Source organism: Elephantulus edwardii, unplaced genomic scaffold (assembly GCF_000299155.1).
Source record: "Elephantulus edwardii isolate Elephantulus edwardi_28Jun2011 unplaced genomic scaffold, EleEdw1.0 scaffold00044, whole genome shotgun sequence".
In the NCBI taxonomy this organism is placed as follows: Eukaryota; Metazoa; Chordata; class Mammalia; order Macroscelidea; family Macroscelididae; genus Elephantulus; species Elephantulus edwardii.
The window spans coordinates 4,705,515-4,729,632 of NW_006399794.1; the positions used below are offsets into that span (position 1 = coordinate 4,705,515).

Consider the following 24,118-nt stretch of genomic DNA (forward strand, 5'->3'; position numbering starts at 1 on the left):
ATGAATGAATGGAAATCCAAAACCTCTGTAAAAAAAAATTAATTAATTTAAAAAATTCAATAAAATAAAAAAGAGGTAGCTTTTAAATAGTCCCTGGGAGAATCAGTAGGATTCTGACCCTTGAGATGGGAAAGAGGGATTGCAAGTGGAGGAAGCAGCTCACTTAGCCGATGTCATGGTACAGGGCCAGAAAGAGACCTACTGAACACACAGAACACTCACCTCTTTCACTGCATGAAAAGTAACTACATGGGGGTCTTAGTACTCTGGAAGTCGCAAAAGAGAAGGTGCTATCAATTTACAACTTTATAAAACACTAGTTTCTTGTTTCAGTTCTGTTGACCTTAATTTTGTCCTTTTACTTCCCTTTTTCTTGGCTTCCCCATGAGAAAAATTAAAAAATTAAATGGAATCTAATGGTCACACCAAGTAAGTGATATACATGTAGCACATTATGGATTTTCTTGTGCCTGGGTACTTTTACACATGTGCACTCGCGCCAGCAGATGTGCACAGTTTTTTTAACATGTTTTCATGTTTTTACTCTGCATCTTTAATAGTACTAAGTTTGTTACATATTATGTAACAAAGAATTCCGTGACCTTGACTAAATTAGTGGATTGGTGATGAATTGACATCTATTTGGAGATGCCTCATTTGATAGCACCTTTAATGTCTGCTAACTTCATATACAACGTTTCCCTCTCCCTTGCTAACTCCGCTTCTTCACCAAAAATTGCATCCTCCTTCAACAATTGATCCCTTCTGATAATAGACTCCAACAAAACAAGTCAGACAATGTTTTGTCATAATTCATAAACTATCCTTTGGCCTTTTTTTTTAAGAGAAACAAGAATATGACTTTACTGTAACATCAACAGTGACACAGCACAGGAAGAGGTGGTGGGAGGGGAAGAAGATGGGCAGGCTCCCCACACCCTCATCAGCCTTGGTGTTAATGTCCTCAGTGACCCCTACTCACCTCATTCAGCCAGTCTGGAGTAGGAGCATAGGCAGAGAGTTGGAAGAGGTTCCCAATGCAAAGAAGGCAGATGACAGGACTGGAGAGAGGCCTGGGTATCATGCAGCATGTGACTGACACGCACCAGCGCTTCATCCCAGCCGTCCTCAAGATCTGATCCAAGGAGCACCCTATGTCTCCACCAAGGACTCCGTCCTGTGCAGAGCCAAGGGCATGTTCACAGCCAAAGACCTGCATTAGGGCCCTCCAAATGTGCACACTTTTGCAAGTGTTTGATGACAGACATAAAAATCTGTCATTTAGGTAGACTGAATTTGAATATTTCCACCCCATCATCAGTAGGGAAAAGCACATTTCAGGTATTCACAATGGATCTCCCGGAGAGGATAGACCAAGTAAATTGAAAAAACATGACTTCTTCCTCAACCATGTTCCACATCGTTTACCAGATTTTCTGGTATTCTTTTTTCGCTCTCATTTTACTCTTCCAATTTCCTTATGACTACTCCTTCTACCTTGTTATGAAGATCTCAGACTTTTCTTTATTATTTACTTGTGGTCAACTGAGAAAAGTATCCACTAGCTTGTAGGGATGTGTGTATTTTACTAAGAACTAGATTTTAAACTAGGGAGCTTTTGTGGTGTAGTTCATGACAAATTGGCACTGCTAACTCAAAAGCATCAAGTCTATAGCTGATCAAATTCATCAGACATTCTAGTTCCACTAGAGAAAGATGGCTGGTCTCTTGTTATGCTTTATAGCCTCAGAAACTTAATAGAGGATCAGGGTATGTTAGAACCAACTCCATGAGATCTTAAAGTGTAAGAATAAAATACCAATAATAAAATAAGTTTGTGGGGTTTTTTGTCCTATTTTTTATATTAAATTTTATTAATTTTAATGAACATTAACAGAGATTTTGAGTTTTCATTCATTCATTGTTGCACTATTTTCTGTACCCTCCTCCCCAGTTCATTCTTCTTTCCCCCCCCACCTTGAAAGTCTGTTTTAATTGTCCAGTTGCCACAGTGCTTGTCATAAAATAAGTTTTTACATTAATTGCTAGGCAGAGAAGACTGCAAGCGTTAGGAGGGGGGAGTTGTGTGTAAGGAGAATTGAATTTTTTTATGTTCCTGGAAGCCAAAGAAGTAGGAGCTAATTCCCTAGAATTTGAGAACCATATCTAGTCCTAGAACCCTTTTGGTTTTTTATATCTATTTATTCTTAGCATCATATTTGCCTTTATCTTTTATTTTACTGTTTCCCATTTTATTTTATATTGATTTGCATCAAAATTTGTATACATTGTATACAATGTACATGGCATTTCACACACTGCTACACTCACATTGGGTTTCAAATGATCACTCATGTGCATTGTGTTTTATAAAAATAATCATCATTGACTTCTACTTTTCATGTCCCTATTAGATCTTTCCTAATTCCTTTACCACCCACCTCTGCTCACTATACCAGCTAATTACAATTTACTTATTTTGCTAGAATTGTAGGTGTGATTATTGGATCACCCATGCAAATATTTTGATAACTTTGACTCACTCTGTGTGTTTCAGTAAGATAATTCTTCCTGGGAAATGAGCAGCCACGAAGTCAGCAGCTTGTTCCGCAGTCTAGAGGCTGTCTTAATGAATCATTCCAAATTAAATGAGAAGTATAAGAATTGCCATTGAAGAAGAATTGCCCCTTAAAAATGAGCATATTTTTACTCAAAAAATAAATTTTCTTCATCCGTTATATATATTCAGTGTATGTTACTGAACTTTTTCTTCTCAAATATGTTGATCTGCCTCTCAGAGTACACATCAAGCCAAGAAAGTGATATCTCTGTAATGAACATGAACTAAGAACAAAGGTGGTGCATCTGAGAATATCCCATGAATCAAGAGCCATTCAAAGCCTGTTCACAAAATTGACTTCTCTGTGACCTCCACTTTGTATGGGCACCACGGCAGTGAGTCACACTGTCTTCCCACATTCCCTCTCTGAAGATCAGATAGAACCCCTGGAAAGTGTAGGTCCTGGGGTAACAGTTGTTGTTTAAATGAATGCATTCTACTATTTGAGTCTTTATTTGGTCATTGATAGGAGCCTTATGTTGTAGAGTTAAAAATTTTGGTGAAACTTGGAAATTTGGGCCCCAAGATACTTAACTGTTGTTTATAGGAAATGCTTTCAGGGCTTACTTTGCTTTTCATAACTCTACTAACAACAGCAACAATTTTTTTTCTCTCTCTGGAAAAGTTGAGTAAATAGAAACTAAGGAAGGAAAAGATACACAGCACAGTTACAGTGTGGTGTCTGCCATCATTTAAGAAGTTGAACACAGTATAAGGGGAAAGTTCTGTTTTCTTACATTCAGTATTTACATGGTGACAAAAATTCATGTTAAAAATTTTATAATTGGATCACTGAAAAACAACCAAGACTTTGTGAATAAATTAATAAATATAGATAAATGTAGAACAAATTTTGCTGTTGTCCCTAAAGGACAATTACAATAGCATATCACTAATAAAAAAAGCTATGAAAATGTTTACACACAGATAGTATCAATCTTGGAGAGTTAATAGGGATGGGAAGGGATGGAGAGGGGAGCAAAAATTAATAACTATGTAATTGAGTAAAGAGAACGGCAATATGCAGTATGGATTTGATTAGACATTATAATTAATCCATTTTAATTAATGTTATAAAACAAAATGTCTATGAATGATTGAATTAAAACACAATGTGATTTGTAAAAACAGCTTACTTAAAATTGAAGCTTGCTAATCAAATTTTTCTTGAGGTCTCCTGTAGATTCTCTTTGTCATCAGAACAGTCTTCCGTTTCTTTTCCTTCCCTCCTTCTCTCTTTTCCTCTCACACACATCCACACTCCACCTTCCATTCTGATTTCTGATGCCTTTGTTATGTGGCCCATTTTTCTTTCTCAGCATCTATAAGAAGAGAATAAAAAATAACCACTAAAGAAAAGGCTTAAGGACATCAAACTTGCCATTTTAACTATGGGTTTGGAGAACCTGGCACATTAAGTGAATACTGTGCCTACCTGGTGAATATATATATACTTCTTGTGCAGAAACTGTGGGCCTAGAACCTCTCAACAACCATAAAATATTTAGACCATTCTAAATATGAGCATACTTGTCTTATCTAAGCTCAGACTAGAAAGTATAAAACAGGAAAACCATAGTAGATTCAAATGATCTGCTCTGTTTAACTAAATGGATTACTCACCCTTCTGTAAATCCCTCTGACTAAGGAACACAATATCCTAAACCTCCTTGCTTTTAGGCCACTCTCTTCTGAGGAACATGATTAAAATGCTATTTCCCCTCATACTTGGATTTCACGCATTTCAAAGATATACAAAGAGCCTATTGTATTTTGTCCCATTTAATTGCATGTCGTTGGTAAGTGCCATCAAGTATAACTCATAGTAACCCTATGAACAGCAGGTCTGAATGTTGTCCTATTCTGTGCCATCCTCTCACCATCTATGATATACTAGAGTCCCTTGTTGCTGTCATCTTGTAAATCCATTTCATTGGAGGTCTTCCTTTCTTTTACTGATCCTCCATCCTTCCAAGCATGATATTCAGGCTAGCATCTGCTAGCAGTATTACCAACGTATGAGAGATGAAGCTTTGCCATCCTTGCCTCCAAGGAGCCCTCCAGCTGCACCGTTTCCAAACATATTTGTTTGTTCCTTTGGCAGTTCATAGAATAGTCAGTGCCCTTCTCCAACACTACAACTCAAATGCATCAATTCTTCTTCTCTCAACTTTATTCATTGTCCAGCTCTCAGATGCATAGCAAATGATTAAAAAGACTGTCCTCAATGAAGTGCATCTTAGTCTTCATACTCACATCATTACTCTTCAGTGTTTTAGAGAAGTGCCTGACAGTGAACTTGTCCAAAACAGTACAAGTTGGTAAAATATGAGGTATGTGATTCAAAAAGCATCAGGAAAGGGTAAAAATTCTGCAATATAAACTGTATATTATGTAAGTATTTTTAAATAATATTTAGCTAATTTGAGATAGTTGTTATCTTGAAATAGAAGAAATATGAAATCACGAAGAGAAATATACCAAGTTTCAACCAAATCTATATTGTTGTTGTTGTTGTTGTTCTTATGTGTCATCGAGTCACCTGCAAACCATAGTGACCCTATGCCCAGCAGCTCTGAAGCCTGCCCTGTCCTGAGCCAGTCTCGCTGATTCTGACACACCTTCCCCCATTGTCCAGTAGCTATATCATCAATCCATCTCATTTGAGATCTTCCTCTCCTGTTCTGTCCCTCCACCCTTATGAGCAAGATGTCCTTCTCCAAGGACTAGTCCCTCCTGGCCATGTGCCCAAGGTATGTGAGATGGAACTTCCAAATCCTAGCCTCCAAGGAGAAACTTTAATTCACCCACTCCAGAACAGACCTGTTTGTTTTCTTGGAGTTCTTGGTATGTTCAAGACTCTTCCAGCACCACAGCTCTAAGGCATCAGTTCTCTTCTGTTATCTTGTCCAGCTTTCTGATGCATAGCAAGTAATTTTGAAGACCATGGTCCGGATTAGGTGATTTTTAGTCTCTAGATTGACATCATTGCTTTTAAGTACTTTGGAGAGGGCCCTGACAGCAAAATTTTATTTTATTTATTTTATTTTATTTTTTTAGTAAAGATAAGTGAAGAGAAAAAAATAAAAGAACTCTGAAAAGCAGACATAATTAAATTTTATATTGAATATGTATCTTTCCTATTCCTATCTTCCTTTTGTCTGTCAAAACTAAGGATTTCTAGACTTTATGAGAAAATTCTCTTCAAATTTTCTTTTCAAATGGCTTGATATCTGGAGTTGGCCCAGGCACCAACAGTATGCTTTTGTGTTTATTGCTAATCGCTTCTGACTCATGGGTACCTTATATATCTCAGGATGAAGCTTTGCCCAGTTCCGCACCGTCCTCATGGTAGTTGATGTGTTTAAGTCCATTGTTAGAGCTGTTTTGTTAATCAATCTCATTGAAGGTTTTCTTCATTTTTGTTGACTTTCTGCTTTATCACAAGGATCCCCAGTGTCAGAAATGATTAAGCACTTAGCGTCTAACTGAAAGATTTACAGTTTGAACCTACCCAGTGACTCTGTGATAAAAAGACCTGGTAATATACCTCCATAAAGATTACAGACAGAAAAATTGTGTGGGGCTTTATGCTCTGTCACATGATATCACCAAGTAGATATCAACTTTACAAAGTAAACTACTCGAGGGTACCTAACAGCCAGTCTGGAATGTGCTTTTCTAACAATTGTTCTTTCCTCATTAATGATGTATCCAAAATAATTGAGTCAGAATCTCCTCATCCTTGCATCTAAAGAGCTTTCTAGTTGTATTCCTACTGACATAGGTTTTTTGTTTCAGGCCAGTTCATTCAGCAACAGGACTTGCTGGTATCATGTCTGACCTGTGCAGTGAGGTACACTTGTACTCCAGAGGCCAAGATGACTAAGCAGATCCCAAGAAATTTAAACAATGAATCTTTGCATTTTGCATTATTCATTGAAGACCTGTATATATTTATGGAATCGGTCTTTTGAGCCAGCTTTTTCTCCCAAAATCAGGTTTTCCTCTGAGCCTAAATGGTGCCTTGGGCCTAGGATACAAACATGTCTGACAGACAGACCTGAGGCAGACCACTCATACTAATACAATCTTTCCTTTGACCAATTCATCTCTCAGATGATTTGTGTCCATTTATTTGGATTTGAGTCTGACCTATGGGTTGGTGAGCCCTGTGAATTTATTCTTCATATCCTGTCCCATTCTGTGATTTCTTTAAAAGTTTTGTGGAAAATTCATGACATTCTTTAATCTAGAAATTTCAGGAATATTATTTCTAGAGAAGGTGGAAACAGCCCACATGTCCACCCCCAATCAAATGGATTGAGAAATTATGGTACATACATATGATGGAATACTAAGCAGTACGCAGGAGCAATGATTTTGTAAACCACTAACTTGGGAGGGACTAGATTGCATTATGCTGTGTAAGCTAACTCAGTCCCATAAGGACAAATACTGTATAAGAATATTATTGTAGAAATATGTATTGGAAAAACAAGGAACTCATGCAGTATTATTAAAAATGGGTGACCCTGGAGGGCATTATGCTGAGTGAAGTATCTCAATCACAAAAGGACAAATACTGCATGATGTCACTGTTGTAAAACAGATGTAACATTGGGGTTGGGGAGAGACTGAGAAAGATGGGATAAATAATGTATATTGCATTGAATCAGATGAGGGAGAAAACTGTTTAAAAGGGATATGTGATTAGGTTTTTTTATCATGACAGGAGTCTAGAGCAAAGGCTGCTTAGTTGAGTGGACCTGGGGGGAGGGATTGTAAAACATTGAAAGAATTTTTCTTTTACTTTTCCAAGAGAGGAGTGTACCAGCGGGGAGGGGTGGGTGGGGAGAAAAGTGCAACAATGAATGAGTGGAAATCCAAAATCTCTGTAAATTTTCATTAAAATGAATAATTTTAAAAAATTTTTTAAAAAAATATGTAACTAGTAAAACATGTATGAGAGTCCTAGAGGGAGTCTGGGGGAGCACAAGGGTGGGGATGGGTGGGGGAATAATCAATTTGCTGGGTGCAGGTCGGGGTGGGTTAAGGAAATAGGAAAGATCCAGTGTGAAAAACAGTGTATACAGAATTTGTAAGTAAACCAGAATAAAATAAATACGTTTTCTTTTAAAAAAAATTCCTTTACATCTTTCGATAGATGATTCCAGTCTTGTAAGATACCTTATTTTTATATCTCATAGAAACAGTGTAGAATAATGGAAACTTTATTTCTCTATCCTTCTCTTCCATTCAACTTGTTTTATGACTTTGAGCAAAGCATTTTCATCATGTTTGTTGCTTTTAGGTGCTATCTAGCCAATTCCATATCATTGCAAACCTGTGTACAACAGAATGAAAACTACCTGATCCTGTCCCAGCCTCACAGTTGTAACTATGTTTGAATCTATTGTTGCAGCCACTGCATCAATTTATCTTACTGCAGGTGTTCTTATTTCTCACTGAGTTTCTACTTCTGCCAAGCTTACCTTTCTCCAAAAACTGGTCTCAGATAACATGTTTAACCAGAGTAAGAGAGAGTCTCATGATCCTCACTGTTAAGGAGAATTCTGCATCTACTTTGTTCAAGACAGATTTGTTCCTTCTTCTGAAAGTCCCTGTTTCATTCAGTATTCTCCGATAGTGCTGTCGTTTAAATGCTTCAATTCTTCCTTGGTTTTCCTTGCTCACTGTTTAGTTTTTACAGGTGTATACGATGATTTAAAACACCGTGATTTGGATCATGTGTACCTTAATCTGCAAGGTGACATCTTTGCTTTTGCACATTTTAAAGTCTTGCCACAGGTTTGCCCATTGCCATCTGCCATTTGATTTCTTGACTGCTGCTTTCCTGGTTATTGATTGTGGATCCAAGTAAAATATAATCCCTGATAACTTCAATACTGGTGGCATCATTTCCAGCATCACAGCAACATGAACACCACCACAGTACAAGAAACTGACAGACAAAATTTTCTTTATACCAAAGCTATATCCACTGCCATTGAGTTGACCCTGAATTATAGCAGCTGTAGGACAGGATGGGGGAAGGAGAGGGAGGGAGATATTACAGTTTTTGTAACTATTGGGGATCTTCAAGTGCTGCAGTCCCATGCCACAAGATAACTGTTCATAGTGGCCATACTGCACTCTTCACGGCTCTGTGGCCTGTTGATCTCTCATTCAATGTTTTATTAATCACTATTTAAATGCCTCACCTTTTCTTTTACAGTTTTAAAATTCTTTCTAAATAGTGACAATTGGATGCTAGAATAGACTCTGAAATATGCACTAGAATGTTGAGAGACCAAAACAAGAGGGAAGACATGCTACGAGAGATGAACAAAATATGTTAGGTAAGAGAGAAAATTTCAAAAGGTAGCTGTCGGAGACAGTGAGATCGGCACAGGACAGAGCAGAGTTTAGGGCTGTTGTATATAGGGTCGCTATGAGTTGCAAGCAACTCGACGGCATATAATAACAACAACAGCTGAGGAAGACCTAGCAAAATATTATAACAAATTATGGGAAGACCTGGAGTTAGACAACTGAAAGGGAGGAACATGCTCAGCATTTCATAATCTGAAAGAACTGAAGAGCAAATTCAAGCCTTAGAGTTGCAACACTGAAGTTTCTGTGGGCAAATATTGAGTGGTACAGGAAGCATCAAAAGAACATGGAAAGAATACAAAGTCACTGTACCAAAAAGAATTGGCAAACATTGGACCATTTAAGGGAACCTATGATCAAAAACCAATGGTAACAAAGGAAGATGTTCAAGTTGCACTGAAGACATTGGCAAAAATGAAGACCCCAGGAATTGATGGAATACCAATTCAAGTTTCAGCAAACAGCTGCTGCCCTGAAGAAACTGCAAGAAGAGGGGTGTCATTGCTGATGTCACATGGATCTTGGATGAAAGCAGAGAATACCAGAAGGATCTTTGTGTTTTATGAACTATGAAAAGGCTTTCGACTACGTGGATCATAACAAACTATGGATAACATTGAGATAAATGAGAATCTCAGACACTTAATTGTGCTCATGTGAAACCTGTAAATAGGCCAAGAAGCAGTTGTCTGAATCAGAAAAGGGGAGCACATGGTTTCAGATTAGGAAACCATGATCTGAATTGCATCAGGATGGCATCTTTTCTCCAGGCCTATTTAATTTGTATACTGAACAAATCATTCAAGATGCTAGTTTATATGAAGAATGTGTCATCAAGATTGGGGGAAGACTCATCAGCAACCTGTGTTATGTAAGCAAAACAACCTTGTTTGCAGAAAGTGAAGAAGATTTTAAGCACTTTCTGATAAGATCAAAGGCTATAGTTTTCAATATGGAGTACATCTCCACATTAGGGAGGTGGAGAAAACAAAAATCTTCACCACTGAACCAATAGGCAACATCCTGATAGGTGGATTAAGGATTGATGTCAGTTATTTCATTTTACTTGGATTTGCATCGAGACCCATAGTAGCAGTGATCAAGAAATCAAAAGATGCACTGCAGTGGTAAAATCTGCTCTTAGGAACCTCTTTAAGGTACTGAAGAGCAAGGATATCAGTTTAAAGACTAAAGTGCACCTGAGCCAAGCGATGGCATTTTCATTTGCTTACTTTGCATACGAATACTGGGCAAAAAAGAATCAATGCCTTTGAATTGTGCTGTAAGCAAAGACTATTAAATATCCTGTGGACTGCCAAAAGAATGGCAGTCTCTCTTGGAGTAAGTGCAACCAGATTGTTCCTTAGAGGCAAAGATGGTGTAAGCTTGTCCCTCATGCTTTGGGCATGTTATCAAGAGGGACCACTTCCGAGGAAAAGATAAAACGCTGGGAAAGGGAGAGGGTCAGTGAAAGGGAGGTTGACCTTCAGTAGCATGGACTGACAGGTAACTATAACAATGGACTTGAGCAAGTCAGAAATCATGAAGATGGCGCAGGTAGGGCAAGGTTCCAAGCTGTTATTCCTAAGGTCACTGTGAGTCATAGTCAACTCAGTGACACCTAATAACGACAATATAGGACAAGATAGAACTGCCTCATAGGACTTGACAGGCTATAGATTTTTGTGGAAGCGGAGTCTCCCTCCCACAGAACTGGCTAGTAAGTTCAAGCCACCAACCTCTCAGTTAGCAGCTAAATGCTTAGCTTCCATACAAACAGGACTCTTTTATCGGGTGTCACAAATGTACAATGCAGACATAATATTTATTGACTGTGGCACTCACTTTCAAAGCTCTGTTTTGGAAGTGCCTGTCACACTCACTGATAGAGTGTGTATTCCTATGTTACTGAACAGATTTCAGCAGAGCTTCCAGACTAAGATAGACTACGAGGAAAGACTTCCCACTCTACTTTTGAAAATCAGCCAATGAAAACTCTGTGAATCACATCACAACAGTTAAATCCAGAAATTGTTATGGGGATTGCACAGGTCCAGGTGGTATTTGTTCTATTGTGCATGTTGGTGTCATGAGTCAGAAGCCTATGGCAGCTAACAAAGACCTCAGACTGCCTCAAAACACAGATTGTAGATAAAATAAAGAATTACTGCCCTCTGCTGGTCCTGAAGGCACACCTGCCCCTTAGATCTGTCACCTTTCCCATCCTTACAGTGAGGGACACTGTAAAAAAAGCACATTTTATGTTTGGTAAAACAATAAAAATATTAGAAGTATTTGACAGTTATTTCAAATGCACATATCAGATACCATAATCTTTTAGGACAACTTGCCACAAGTAATATTTATGCTGTAATCATATCACTATAATTTCTCACCTAGCACATAGATGGTGCATTTTGAGCCATTGTCACTCTGTTTGGGTTCATATTTCTGTCTAGGAACATTTATATAAAATACCACTTTTGTTCAAAATATTTGGCAAAGATTTTTGTATATTTAATTATTTAATAAATAGGAAGAAAAAGTCCATTGATATGTAATTGATAGTGAATGTGTAACATCAGTGGGGGTAAAACAACTGAAGGAGTAAAGCTACACTTGACTACACTAGCTTTGTCAAGTTTCATTAAGACCTTTATAATTAGTAATAACTTTTGTGTGTGTGTTGATGATCTTAAAAGTATTTTATGTGTTAAATTGAAAAGATTTTTTTAAGAGCTCAAGGTTGATTGAGCTCATATGTATTAGTGTGATTCAAGAACTCCAAAATTCTAAGACCTAGTATTTGTTACATCTAATGGCATTTTAAATAGGATGGTATGGCTTCTAACTATACTCATGGAAAAGACCTTTGACAATTATGCTTTTATCTTACTTGAGTTTCAGTCCTTTTAAATCCCTTTCAAAATGGCCTGTGCACTACTGTTGTTGTTAAGTGCCATCGAGTCCAAGACGACTCATCACTATGAATGGAAGTCCTCAACACTTAGGTGACTTTCATCCTTGCTCCAGGTTCATAGGGTTTCCGGAAGCAAACCATTACGGAAGTGGATGCCACTCCTGCTTCCAAGCTTGTTTTAACCAGGGAGCTCCACCAAACACTGTCCACCATGGGTAACCATTATCACATTTGACACATCATGTCATAGTGTTCAGCTTCACAGCATCTACAAGTTACCTCTAGGTCATATAGCCCTGGTTTGTCCACTTGCCATACAGAGGTAACTTGTTGTGCTCTACTACTGAGTAATTTTTAGTCCCCAAAGTCTTTTGAAGGAATATGTGATATGCAATATGGCTTCTGCTTACACTCTCATAAACCACCCATTTTGTTCCTGATTTTTCACTGGCATTGCAGCTCTGTCCTAAATGAGCAGGTGGACATTATGAACACCATCAGTGATCATTCTGCACCCTCCCTTTAGAGAACTCTTGACTTATACTTTATCGTCCTCCCAGTTGATAGAAATCTAATAGGGAAAATATTTCTGTGCTTCTAACCATTTAGCCCAAGAGTATTATATAGGACTGGCTTGAAAGAGACTTACATATGTCATGGTGATGGTGATGTGATGTCATGTGATATAATTGTGATGTTGATGTCATGTGATGCAGATGCACATAAGACATGCTCACAGGAAAGATCACAGCCACTCTGCTTCCAGTGATGCCTGTGATACATTTCAGGGTATACATCATATTTGGTCTGCGCTTAGATCAAACTCTGGTGTCATAAATGAGGATGGAACAGTGTTCAGATCTGTTGTTCATAGGGTCACTATAAGTCTTTCTCAACTCAATGACACCTAACAACAAGGATTACTTTTACTCTGAAGCCCAGCAGGAAGTTCTGGAAGAGAAGAAAGTTTAATTTGAGATTATCTTCCCATACCTAGTTTTTGTTTCCAGGAAATGTCCTTAAAGATTTCTAGAGAATATGTGTGTCAGGCAGCGGCCTTGGTAATCAGTTAGAAATGGGCACTAGGGAGGGTATCATTTTTCCTTGGTCTCAAGTATATGATACATACCTTCATTCAAATTGTAAAATCAAACTGTAGACATTTCATTTAGTGCCAAGGGTACAATCTTAAGTCAAGGAGAGGAAATTTTTAATAATCTGAAGTTAGATTTTGGGGTTTTTTTTTACTTTTTACAGTTTAGTGGTAGTTTTAGTACATGTCCTAATACTACCAATTCTACATGCTGTGGTCTTCTCTCAGCACAGTACTAAGTACTTTGGTATGTTTTCTCATTCATATACCAGCGTTGAATTTTAGGTATTGCTGTTATGTACTGTGAGGTTGGAAAGGACTCACTGCTGGCCCTCCAGCAGATTTTCAGAAGGGGATTACCCATCTTTCTCCTTTGGAGCACCTTGTGGATTCAAACCCATGCCTTTTGGTTGGCAGCAAAACTCCTTACCATTAGGTCACCAGAGCTCTTTTCCGTGTTATTATGATCATTTAATAAAGTAACTGATTCCCTAAGGGATTTTATTTCTAACAAACCCAACATTATCAATTAAAATAAATAAGTTGGTCTGATAGCCACTGGCTAAGGATGTGGCTCTGCCAACACAAAGACAGATAGTTCGGATCCACAAGCTATGTAGGAAAAAGCTTCCTTGTCATTTACAGCCGCCGAAAACCTTCTGGAGGGTCAGCTATGAGTCTGTTGTGACTTGATGGCACAATACAACAACAGCAACATTCTGGTTAAGATACTCTGTAGAAAAATCCTTGGTTAACTGGATCACATCTGTGATTAAATGTGTCCTCCGCAAAATGGACTTTGCAAACCATCTCAGCCCTGTAATGATGGCTATTGTATTCTTACAGAAACTTGCCCCTGGAGTCAGCCAGTTTGCTTACACCTGTGTGCAGGACCATCCCATCTGGACTAATCAGCAATTTTGGGAGACAACCTTTTATAATGCTGTACAGGAACAGGTTCGCTCCCTGTACCTCTCAGCCAAGGAGGACAATCATGCTCCACATCTGAAGCAAAAGGTAAGACAAGAAAAGAAAGATAATCATATGCAGTTAAAATTTTGCCTTAGTGAAAACTCAAGTAGATCTCCCCAGGGCAAAAAGAAATCTTAACATTTCAAACAGTGTGTTTGGGTTTACTTGAGGAAGGAGCCCTGTGGTAACTTTTTCCATTGATTCTGTCATTACATTTTTCCACAGTAATCTCTTAATATGGTCTTTTAGTGCTAGGATTATTTTATTGTATTTTAACCAATAGAAATTTGCTGGAAACAATTAGAGAAAATTGAGCAGAAAGAGCAAACCTAAAATACCTATGTCTCTGGGCAGTTAACTTTCTTATATAAATGCCCAATGAATTAATGGATTCTAAAATAAACATCAAATTCAGTAGTAGTTCTATTTGGAAAATGTACCAACAATAGGATCAAGGTCTTCTTTTAGAAACATTCTGTTCCTATATAATGTATCAGCATATAAACAAGAAAATTGCATTTTTATTTGAAAGGATCATTTGAACTATTATAAAATTTTAGAATGCCATTTACTAGCTGTCTGGTGTTAAGCAAGTCATGTTACCTCTCTGTGCTTTGGTTCTCTCACTGGCAAAATGACTGGCTGTGATTATTTTACTATTTTTGTGCCTAATACTGACTGCCACATGCTGACAGTCATCTAGTTGGTTCTTATTGATAGCTGCTCTATATAACAGAGTAGAACTTCTCTGTAGAGATCTTTATGAAAGCAGACTACCAGAGGCTCTAGCCTCTATCACCTCTGACCTTCTGGTTAGCAGCAAAGCATCTTAACTATTGTATCACCAGGAATCTACCTCGCACATAAAAAAAAAGTCAGTCATTGCCTCTTTTCCTGTGACTGTGGTCTGCTCGAAGGCACAGCTGGCAAGAAGAGCAAGCATGCCGGTGGCCAGGAGCTGGGTTGGTTGGAAAATTTACGTGAACCCATGGAGTCCCTTTGAGAGGTCCCATCTCGACCAAGGGCTGAAGCTTATTGGCGAGTATGGGCTCTGGAACAATCCTGAGATCTGGAGGGTCAAGTTTACTCTGGCCAAGATCCACAAAGCTCCCCAAGAGTTGCTGAGGCTGGACGAGAAGGACCACCGCGCCTGTGTGAAGGTAATGTGCTGTTTCAGCGACTGGCCCACATTAGTGTGCTGGATGAGAGCAAGATGAAGCTGGATTATATCCTTGGCCTAAAGATCGAAGATTTCTTGACAGTCGTCTGCACCCTAGGTTTTTGAGCAGGGTTTGGCCAAGTCCATTCACCACGCCTGCACGCTGATCTGCCAGCACCATATCAGAGTCCAAAAGCTGGTGGTGAACATCCTATCCTTCACTGTCTGCCTGGACTCCCAGAGGCACATCGACTTCTCCCTCTGTTCTCCACCTGGTGAGGGACACCTAGGCCGCGTGAAGAGGAAGAATGCCGAGAAGGGCCAGGGGTGGAGCTGGAGCCAGCGATGAGGAGGAAGGAAGAGTAAGCTCACTCAGCCCCTCCAGGGTGGAAAATATTTTCTAGTTTATTTACCAGACAATAAAAACTGGGACAACAGAAACCAAAAAAATGTCAGTCATTATTGTCTAGTCCATATTGACTTAGAGTTGACCATCCAGCATGTTTCTGAAGCATAGGAAGAAATTGCCCATCTTTCTCCTGTGGAGCTGCTAGTGTATTCAAACTGCCATAGAAGCATGCCCTTTGTGTTAACAGTGCAACTCCCTGTGGACCACACCACCAGAGGTTCCCCCACCTGGCACATACTGTTGTTGTTTGGTGCTGTTGAGTCCATGACTAATCATAGCTACCCTAGCAACAGCAAAACAGACCCTTGCCCTGTCTCTGATACACTCAAGTCAATTATTATAGTCACTTTGTCATTCCACCTTAGTGAGGATCGTCCTTGCTTTCTCTGACACTCTGCCTTTCCCAGCATGGACCTTTTTCCAAGGACTGACTCTCCTGACAGTATGCCTAATGTGTATGAAACAAAGCTTCACCATCCTTTGCCTCTAAGGAGCATTCTGGCACGCAGGAAGTAGTAAATGTTAGAAATTGTCATCCTCTTGAATTAAACTTCAAGTAGCCTTGAAGACTAATGCTGATTCATTTTAGAGTCATTTTTCCCCCCACGTGCTGGGCTTATTAATACATTGGTTCTGATTCTTTCTATTGTCCTCCATTTAAATAGTCCTTATCTTGGACCAGATAAATGAACCTTGATAGCTAACAGAAATATGTCTATGCTTCATGTAATTTTAAACATTAATGGACTGTAACTTAAAATGATAAAAACAAAAATCTTAATAATAAATGTCCCTAGCTAACATCTGATATTCTTAACCATTATCAGTAGGGATTATTTGCTTCATATAATTTAAAAAAAAATTTTTCCAAAACACCAAATGATCTTCGTTAAGGAGTAACTTATAGATGTAGAAACTAACAGTTTGGGTTCAGTGCTAAAGAAATAATTGGGTTTATGGGGTGTCTTTGATACTTTTGAAGCAGCCCTGGTGGTTAAAGTGGTAAAGCATTCTGCTGATAGGGAAAATTCAGAGATTTTGGCTGCACTGGAGAAAAGACCTGGTAACCTGATGTTGCAGAGATTACAGCCCAGGAAATCCCTGCTCTCAGTTCTGTTGGGCCAGTGATAATGTGACACTGGTGTATAGCCAAAGCATCTATCGAGCAAATACACATTACTGCTCCTCTCTCTTCCCAACTAAGGAACTCTAAGTGGGTGCATAGATGTACCAGTTCTGCAAAAGCTATAAAATGCTGTGCAGGAGTGGTTTCCTTTGTTGTTTAGCATATTAGGACAGTTGTTCCAGCATACTAGGACAATTCTTTTTAAAATTCCCATCATTATCCTCATATCTATGTGGCAGTAATGCTTTAGCCTCACATTTAGAAAGAAATTTAGCTCTGTTATTTTGTAACTTTGGTTATTCCATCAGCCTGTATCAAAGTACAGACAAAAATAAACATATTAGCTGTTGTTGTTATAAGCTAATGGAACATTCAGACCTGAGCATTTATAGAAATGTCACACTGTTCACTCCAAAGAGGTAATGAATGCAGCAAAATGTTAGAAAGAGGATATATGCACACCCATGTTTATTGCAGCTTTATTCACAATAGCAAAGAGTTGGAAACAACCTAAGTGCCCATCAACAAATGAATGGATAGAGAAGCTATGATATATTCACACAATGGAGTGCTATGCTGCAGTGAAAAACAACTCATGAAATATTATTCAAAATGGGTGACCCTGGAGGACATTATGCTGAGTGAAATATCTCAGTCACAAAAGGACAAATACTGCATAGTGCCACTGTTGTAAAATGAGACTGACATCAGGGTTGGAGGGAGACCGAGAAAGATGGGCTAAATTATGATTACTACATTGAACCAGAGGAGGGAGAGACCTGTTTAAAAGAGATATATGAGTGGGTATTGTCATGACAGGAGTGCAGAACGAGGGCAGCATAGTGGAGTTGACTTGGGAGGAGGGACTGTATAACAATGAAAGATTTTCTTTAACTTTTCAAAGAGTGAACTGAGGGGAGGTTGGGCAGGGAAAAAATTGCAATAATGAATGAATGGAAATCCAAAGTCTCTGTAAACGTTCATCAAAATTAATTCATTAATTTTTAAAAAAGAGAAACTTTCCCCTGTAATTTGTTCTTATCTCTGTAGTTTATCAGTGAAGGGCTGCTAGATCTAGGAGAAAAGTCTTTTTCTTTTGTTGTTATTGCTTTGTTTACATTTTCATTTTTGCTAATATAGATATCCATTTTTTAAAGCTCATGCTGTTCTTGTTTGAATTTTGTTACTTTGTTTTTAGGATAAGCTTCCCGATGACCAATTTCAGGAAAAGACAGCCATGGATCTAGCGGCTGAGCAGCTCCGTCTTTGGCCTACGCTAAGCAAATCAACCCAGCAGGAGCTGGTGCAGCGCGAGGAAAGCACTGTCTTCAGTCAGGCCATTCACTTTGCAAACCTCATGGTCAACCTTCTAGTTCCATTAGACACAAGTAAAAACAAGCTCCTAAGAACACCAGCCCCAGGTGACTGGGAAAGTGGAAGCAACAGCATTGTCACAAACAGGTACTGAATGTGAACACACATAGACACATGCCTACTCTTCTTAGGGGGGCACTGGTGGCCTAGTGGTAAGGAGTTGTGCTGCCACCCCAATGCCAAGTGGTGAATCCACCAGCTGCCTCACAGAAGAAAGAAAAGTGAGCACTCTCCTCCTTCTGGTTTCTAGCCTCTGAAAACCCACTCGAGAGTCAGCTCTCATTTGGTCCTGACTTAACAGCACATAATAACAGCTCTTCTAATGTCTGGTTTGAGGTTAGGAGAGGATAGAAAGCATTTGGATGATACTGCCCCACGTATTTAAAAAAATTAACTATTTTCTCCCACCTTCAAACTTGCTTATCTCTTCTATATGAAAAGAACTTCACCTCATCCTGCTGTCCTTCATCAACTTTCCGACACTTACTTTTCTTTTGTAGTATAATTTTTCAAATGTCTTATAGAAAGTGCTCTGAATAACTACTGATGGGTCCTTGCTTCCCAGAAGACTAATGCTTTCTCACTCTTCCATTTCTTCACCTTTTCAACTGCATTTGCCTGTAATCATGCCCTCCACCATATCCTGCTCTCAACTCTTCAGTGACGTCCCATCCACTAAAAATAAAAGGCAAAGTCATTACCATGGTCTGCGAGTCTAATGGGATCAGGTCTCTGGCTCCTGCTCTGATCTTATTTTTGGTCTCCTCCTGTGATTAGTTACTCTGAATTAGTTAATCTCTGAAACCCTGCTGAAAGGTCAACTATGAGTTGGTTCTGACTCACAACACATAACAATAATTGTTGTTCAGTCTGGGCTCTGCTAATACTCAAATACTCCACTGCCTTTCTACCAAGAATCAGTCCTTCATTACATTAGATCTCTGCTCCGATGTCACCTGCTTACAGCAGCCTTCCTGACATAAGTAGCACCTCCATCTCCTGCCTTGCATTATTTTCTTTCATGCCATTTTCCATTTTTTATTTTTTTAATGCATTTATTTATTCTCCTTTTTCCCCCTTCATCTTTTTGTTCTCTGCTGTGTATAAAACATCTTTGCCCATAGTAGTAGTTGTTATGTGACGTCTGGTTGCCTGCCACTCGTTGTGACTCTGTGCATGATAGTTCTGAACTCTGTCCTATCCTGAGCCAGTCTCACTGTCTCCAACACCCCTGCCCCTATAACCCCAGTAGTAGGCATTTAATAAACATTTGGTTGAGCAAATAATTAACCTCACGAATAATTCACTTTCACAATAGTGAAATTCTGTCCTTCCTAGTCTTGTGATTTAGAGTTTTGGCCTTGTTTGATTTGGGGGATTTCTTTGTTATTTTGAGGTTGTTGGTTTGGAGTTTTTGTTTTTAAATTTTTATTGTAATTTGGTTAAATGTTACACAGCAGGGGAGCTCTGGTGGCCTAGTGGTAAGGAGCTGCAACTACAATCCCAGAGGAGCATGGTTCAAATCCACCAGATGCTCTGCTGGGGAAGGAGGGACAATTTCCTCCTGTACCAGTCAGATCTGATTTGACGGTACACTCACACAAAAATAGTAAAATAAAATAAAATAAAAATGTTACACAGCAAATTCGTTTTTTCCCTCAACGGTTTATATCCATTTTCTCTCTTGACACTAGGTGTAATCTCTTTAATGTAACTGTACACACTTCCTCCCTGGATTTCCCATTTCCATTCATCCTTCTTTCCCACCCCATCCTTTCAGCTTTTCATTGATATTATAACTTTATGATAGTCATTTTAGCTCTCATCAATTCCCCTCCGCCCACTCTTCGGCTCTTTCAGGCTGTTATGCTTCTTTCCCATTCTCAACCACTCCACCGTGTTCGACATCCTCTCATGGAGAGTTCATCCACAAAGTTGGCTTAATTTTTAAATCCACTTATTTTTTTGTTGACAGCACCTGGTCTTCTAGGTTAGACAATGTGGACTTGGAGTCTTGCACTGTACAGTGAACTGCAGAGAGCTCTTTTTTCTCCTGTTCTAGTTCTTCCTTTGCTTATTTTGAGTGGACAGTATAGCCCAAGTCTTCATCACTTCAACCATATTGTTAAAACCCTCTCCAGCTATGTTCATTCACTTCCTCTCTCTTCATTCTCTAGTGAACATTATCCTTAAGAAACTTCCTGAAATGATGCATTCACCACATTTCTTAACTGCTCAAGACTATGTTTTATTAACTGAAAACTCCTTTTCTTGATTTTGAAAATATTTTACAATCTATTGTCACTCTTTATCCTCATTCGGTCTCTATTATGACTATATTTTGCTTTAACAGCTTTCTTTGAAAAGTCGGCATTATATGGATCCTAAGTTCTCAAAGTCTTCTAGTTAGTAGCTGAAGGACCTTAGTTCTCCAAGGCTTGGGGATTATGTGATGACTAAATATGCTATTCAGTTATACTTTTCCTTTAATACAGGTCATGTGGTTGGATTTAGCGTAAAGAGAATGAGGAAGTTAGGACAAGCAAAGGTGTTTTCCCATGAGTAGTAGTCTAATAAAAGACTTACAAACTAGGTGTTATTTGTTGAATAGTAGAGACTGAACTAGTAATAAGGGCGGCAGGTTTATTTCTTTATGTGATTTTATCACCTACAAAATAATCACAGCTTTATAGTGGCCAAAAGACTTTTGAATTCTTAGAAAGAAAGAAATATTGACAGTAAGCGGGTTCACAGGACAGTTTATTCTTTTCATTTGAATAATGTGCTATTTCCTAAAGAAGTCCTTTTATATTGCCTGCCAGGGAGTGGCATCCACTTCCGTAAATAGCTTGCCTCCAGAAACCCTATGAACCTGAAGAAAGGATGAAAGTTGCGCGCGCAAGTGTCGAGGACTTTCGTTCATAGGGTCATTATGAGTCATCTACGACTTGACGGCACTTAACAACAACAAAAATGTACTTACAAAGTTCATATACATTGTTTTCTCACTGAATCACGTCTATTAAGTCATCCCAGACTAATAGGCAAACTGATATCACATTAGCATACCTTAGCACATTGATTTAGAAAATAAATTCCTTCCACACACAGAAACCTATAAACCCATAAGAGAAAGTCACTTACTTTGTTTCTTAGGATTCTTTATTATTATTTTTAAGCATAGTTCCTTGCTGCCTATAGACACTTAACATTTGCTACTCATATATGTAAGAGAACTTGTTCCCTACTGCCAAAGGTAGCCATATTACTTAATCTGATTCCTGTGGTAATTAATTTGAGAGTGCAGGGGTTTTTTTGAAGGTTGCAATATAATTAAAGAATACTTTTTGGCTTTCTTTTCTACAATTTCTGAGTTCCTTGTGAGAGAGTGGCAGAGATATTCCTTGCAAAACCAAATCTAGTTTTAAAGGATATGGTGTTTGACAGTGGCTTCCAAATATGGGCAAATACAGCATGATGTCTCACCCCTGTCAGTTGTAAAGCAGCCATAGAATGAATATATAGCCCTTTGAGCAAGTTTAAATTGCTACATAAAATAAGCACGGTATGGTAGCCAGTCATTTGTTACATGTGCGTACTGACTGATTTCTTTTAACCTTCCCAGTATTGCAGGAAGTGTAGCTGAGAGCTATGATACAGAGAGTGGATTTGAAGATTCAGAGAATAATGACATTGCCAATTCTGTGGTGCGTTTCATTACTCGATTTATTGACAAAGTTTGTACAGAGAGTGGAGTTACTCAGGATCATATCAAGAGCCTTCATTGCATGATACCAGGTAATTTCTTTGCAAATACTAGAGACATTGTATTTTGATTAATTTTTCATTTTTATTATCTAATTTGTTTTTATTCTATTTTTGTTGTATTATTTCATTGTGAATGCTCTGTGTCCTCCTAGGAATTGTAGCTATGCATATTGAAACCCTAGAAGCAGTGCATCGCGAGAGCAGAAGACTTCCACCAATACAGAAGGTAATTATTCTAGACTGCATGATTTCAGGATGTAGCATCTCTGCTTAACAATAGATTGTTTTGCCCCAGAAAATACCTTGTCTTAGCTCTCCTTGGTGGCTAGCTCTAGGTTTAATGATACATTAAGCTTTCAGAGGAGTTTGTCATGTAGGTCCTTATAAAAAGAATACTGAAATAGGAACAGTGGCTTCAACAAAGGAGCAATAATAACCTCTTGTTGAGTCTACTTTTATAGGCAAGGTATAAATTATGAAAAGTTCTAACTTTCAAATCCAACCCGAGATTTTATGGCCTGCCTACTTCCAAAAAAGGATTTAAGGCACTTAGCATGAAAACAACAGGTTCTGGAATCCGGATGTACACTAGGAGCTTAGAAGTAAATTAAAAATTCTTACACTCTACCCAAGAATGCAGAATTGGAATACCCTGAGACACAGCCTGGAAACCTGTTTTTTTTAACAGGTCTCTAAGGTAATTACTTTGCAGCTTGTTTGCCACTAGTCTCTGGAGTAGGATTCAGGACCTCTCACTCACCTAACAGAACCATGAAAATATAAAATCAAAAGCCAGGTTAGTAGGAGAGGTAGGAAAAGTGGGTATTAATTCTGTGAGAAATTTGAGATTATTATTCTTTGGCTTCACATTTAGTTGTGGTCTTCCAAGAGTCAACAGAAAGAATGATGCTGAATTATACTTTTGTATTGCTTAGTAAAATTAAGCATATAGATGTTCAGGAGAAAATCTTCTAGCACTAAATTCTTCAGAAAAGTGTCCCATATGATTCCACATATAAAGGATACTAAGCCAGGGTTTCCCATAATGCCTAAATACTTACTACTTGGTAAATTATTATGTTAATCATTAATAAATGCCACAAAGCCCAGACCTTCTTAAAGATTCATCCTTTTAAGCCATTTGTTTTTTGCTTTGTAAAAGTGATAATGCTCTTTCTTTAAAAGGCATACATTGATATCTTGTAAGCATTTTCCTTTTTGTAATATTGTAAAGACCATAAAAACAAAGTCCTCCATGGTTCTGCTTACCTCCACCCTCCTCTCCACCCTTACCTAACATACCACCTTTAACAGCGTGGTTCAAATTCTCACAAATCTGAGTTTTTTACTTATCAAAAACAATTCACAATGCTCTGCAACTTCAAGTTCTTTATTCAATAACGTGTTCTGAATATCTTTCTATGTTAATACATACAGAGACAGAGTGACTTCATTGTTTTGTAGGTTATGAGTGTTTCTTGAGTTATTCCCATTGATATTATTGTTATCAAGCAATGTTGCAAAGAACCGTTTCACACTTGGAGAAAGAAACTTTCCTTTTGCTGTCTCTAAATCTGTTTTGTCATTTTGGTAACATGTAAATTCTGACTAAAGATGTTAGAGCTGAAAAGATAACCTTGACCTAAATGTTAGAATATTTTCTCTGTTATTAGCCTAAGATTCTTAGACCTGCTCTACTGCCAGGAGAAGAGATTGTCTGTGAAGGTCTTCGAGTCCTGCTGGATCCTGATGGGAGAGAGGAGGCCACTGGAGGCCTTCTTGGAGGCCCTCAGCTCCTGCCAGCAGAAGGAGCCTTGTTCCTCACCACATACAGAATTCTGTTCAGAGGAACTCCTCATGACCAGCTAGGTATGACTCATCATTTTCTTTTAGTATATAGATGTCTGCATTGGGTTTTGATTTGGTCCCTGGTCAGAGATACTCAGATCTTTTCAAATTAAAAATTAAGCCTTTGCCAACAGGTACTTTGAGATATTTTTAATTCTCAAAAAATAATGATAACTGGGACCTCTGGTAGCACAGTCCGTAGAGAACTGCACTGCTAGCCCAAAAACTGCACCTCTCTGGTAGTTTAGAATCACCAACAGCTTCTCAGGAGGAGAAATATGCACAGTCTCCTCCCTTGCGACATTAAGCTGTAGAAACTGCTGGATAGTCAGCCAGCTATGAATCGGTCCCAACTCAATGGCAATAAGCTGAAATGAATAATTTAAGGAACTTTGGTGGCATAGTATGTAGTATGTCAGACTGCCAACCAGAA

The 24,118-nt window shown here is 38.5% G+C and overlaps 1 protein-coding gene across 1 annotated transcript in view; it reads left to right on the forward strand.

Annotated features, from left to right (window-relative positions):
* SBF2 (SET binding factor 2) overlaps nucleotides 1–24,118 on the forward strand; it is a 510,367-nt gene that overhangs the window by 393,820 nt on the left and 92,429 nt on the right. The window contains exons 18-22 of the mRNA XM_006885420.1: nucleotides 13,876–14,046; nucleotides 17,894–18,156; nucleotides 21,695–21,867; nucleotides 21,990–22,063; nucleotides 23,511–23,706. Coding sequence (XP_006885482.1) covers nucleotides 13,876–14,046; nucleotides 17,894–18,156; nucleotides 21,695–21,867; nucleotides 21,990–22,063; nucleotides 23,511–23,706 — 877 coding nt within the window. The remainder of the gene's footprint in view (nucleotides 1–13,875; nucleotides 14,047–17,893; nucleotides 18,157–21,694; nucleotides 21,868–21,989; nucleotides 22,064–23,510; nucleotides 23,707–24,118) is intronic.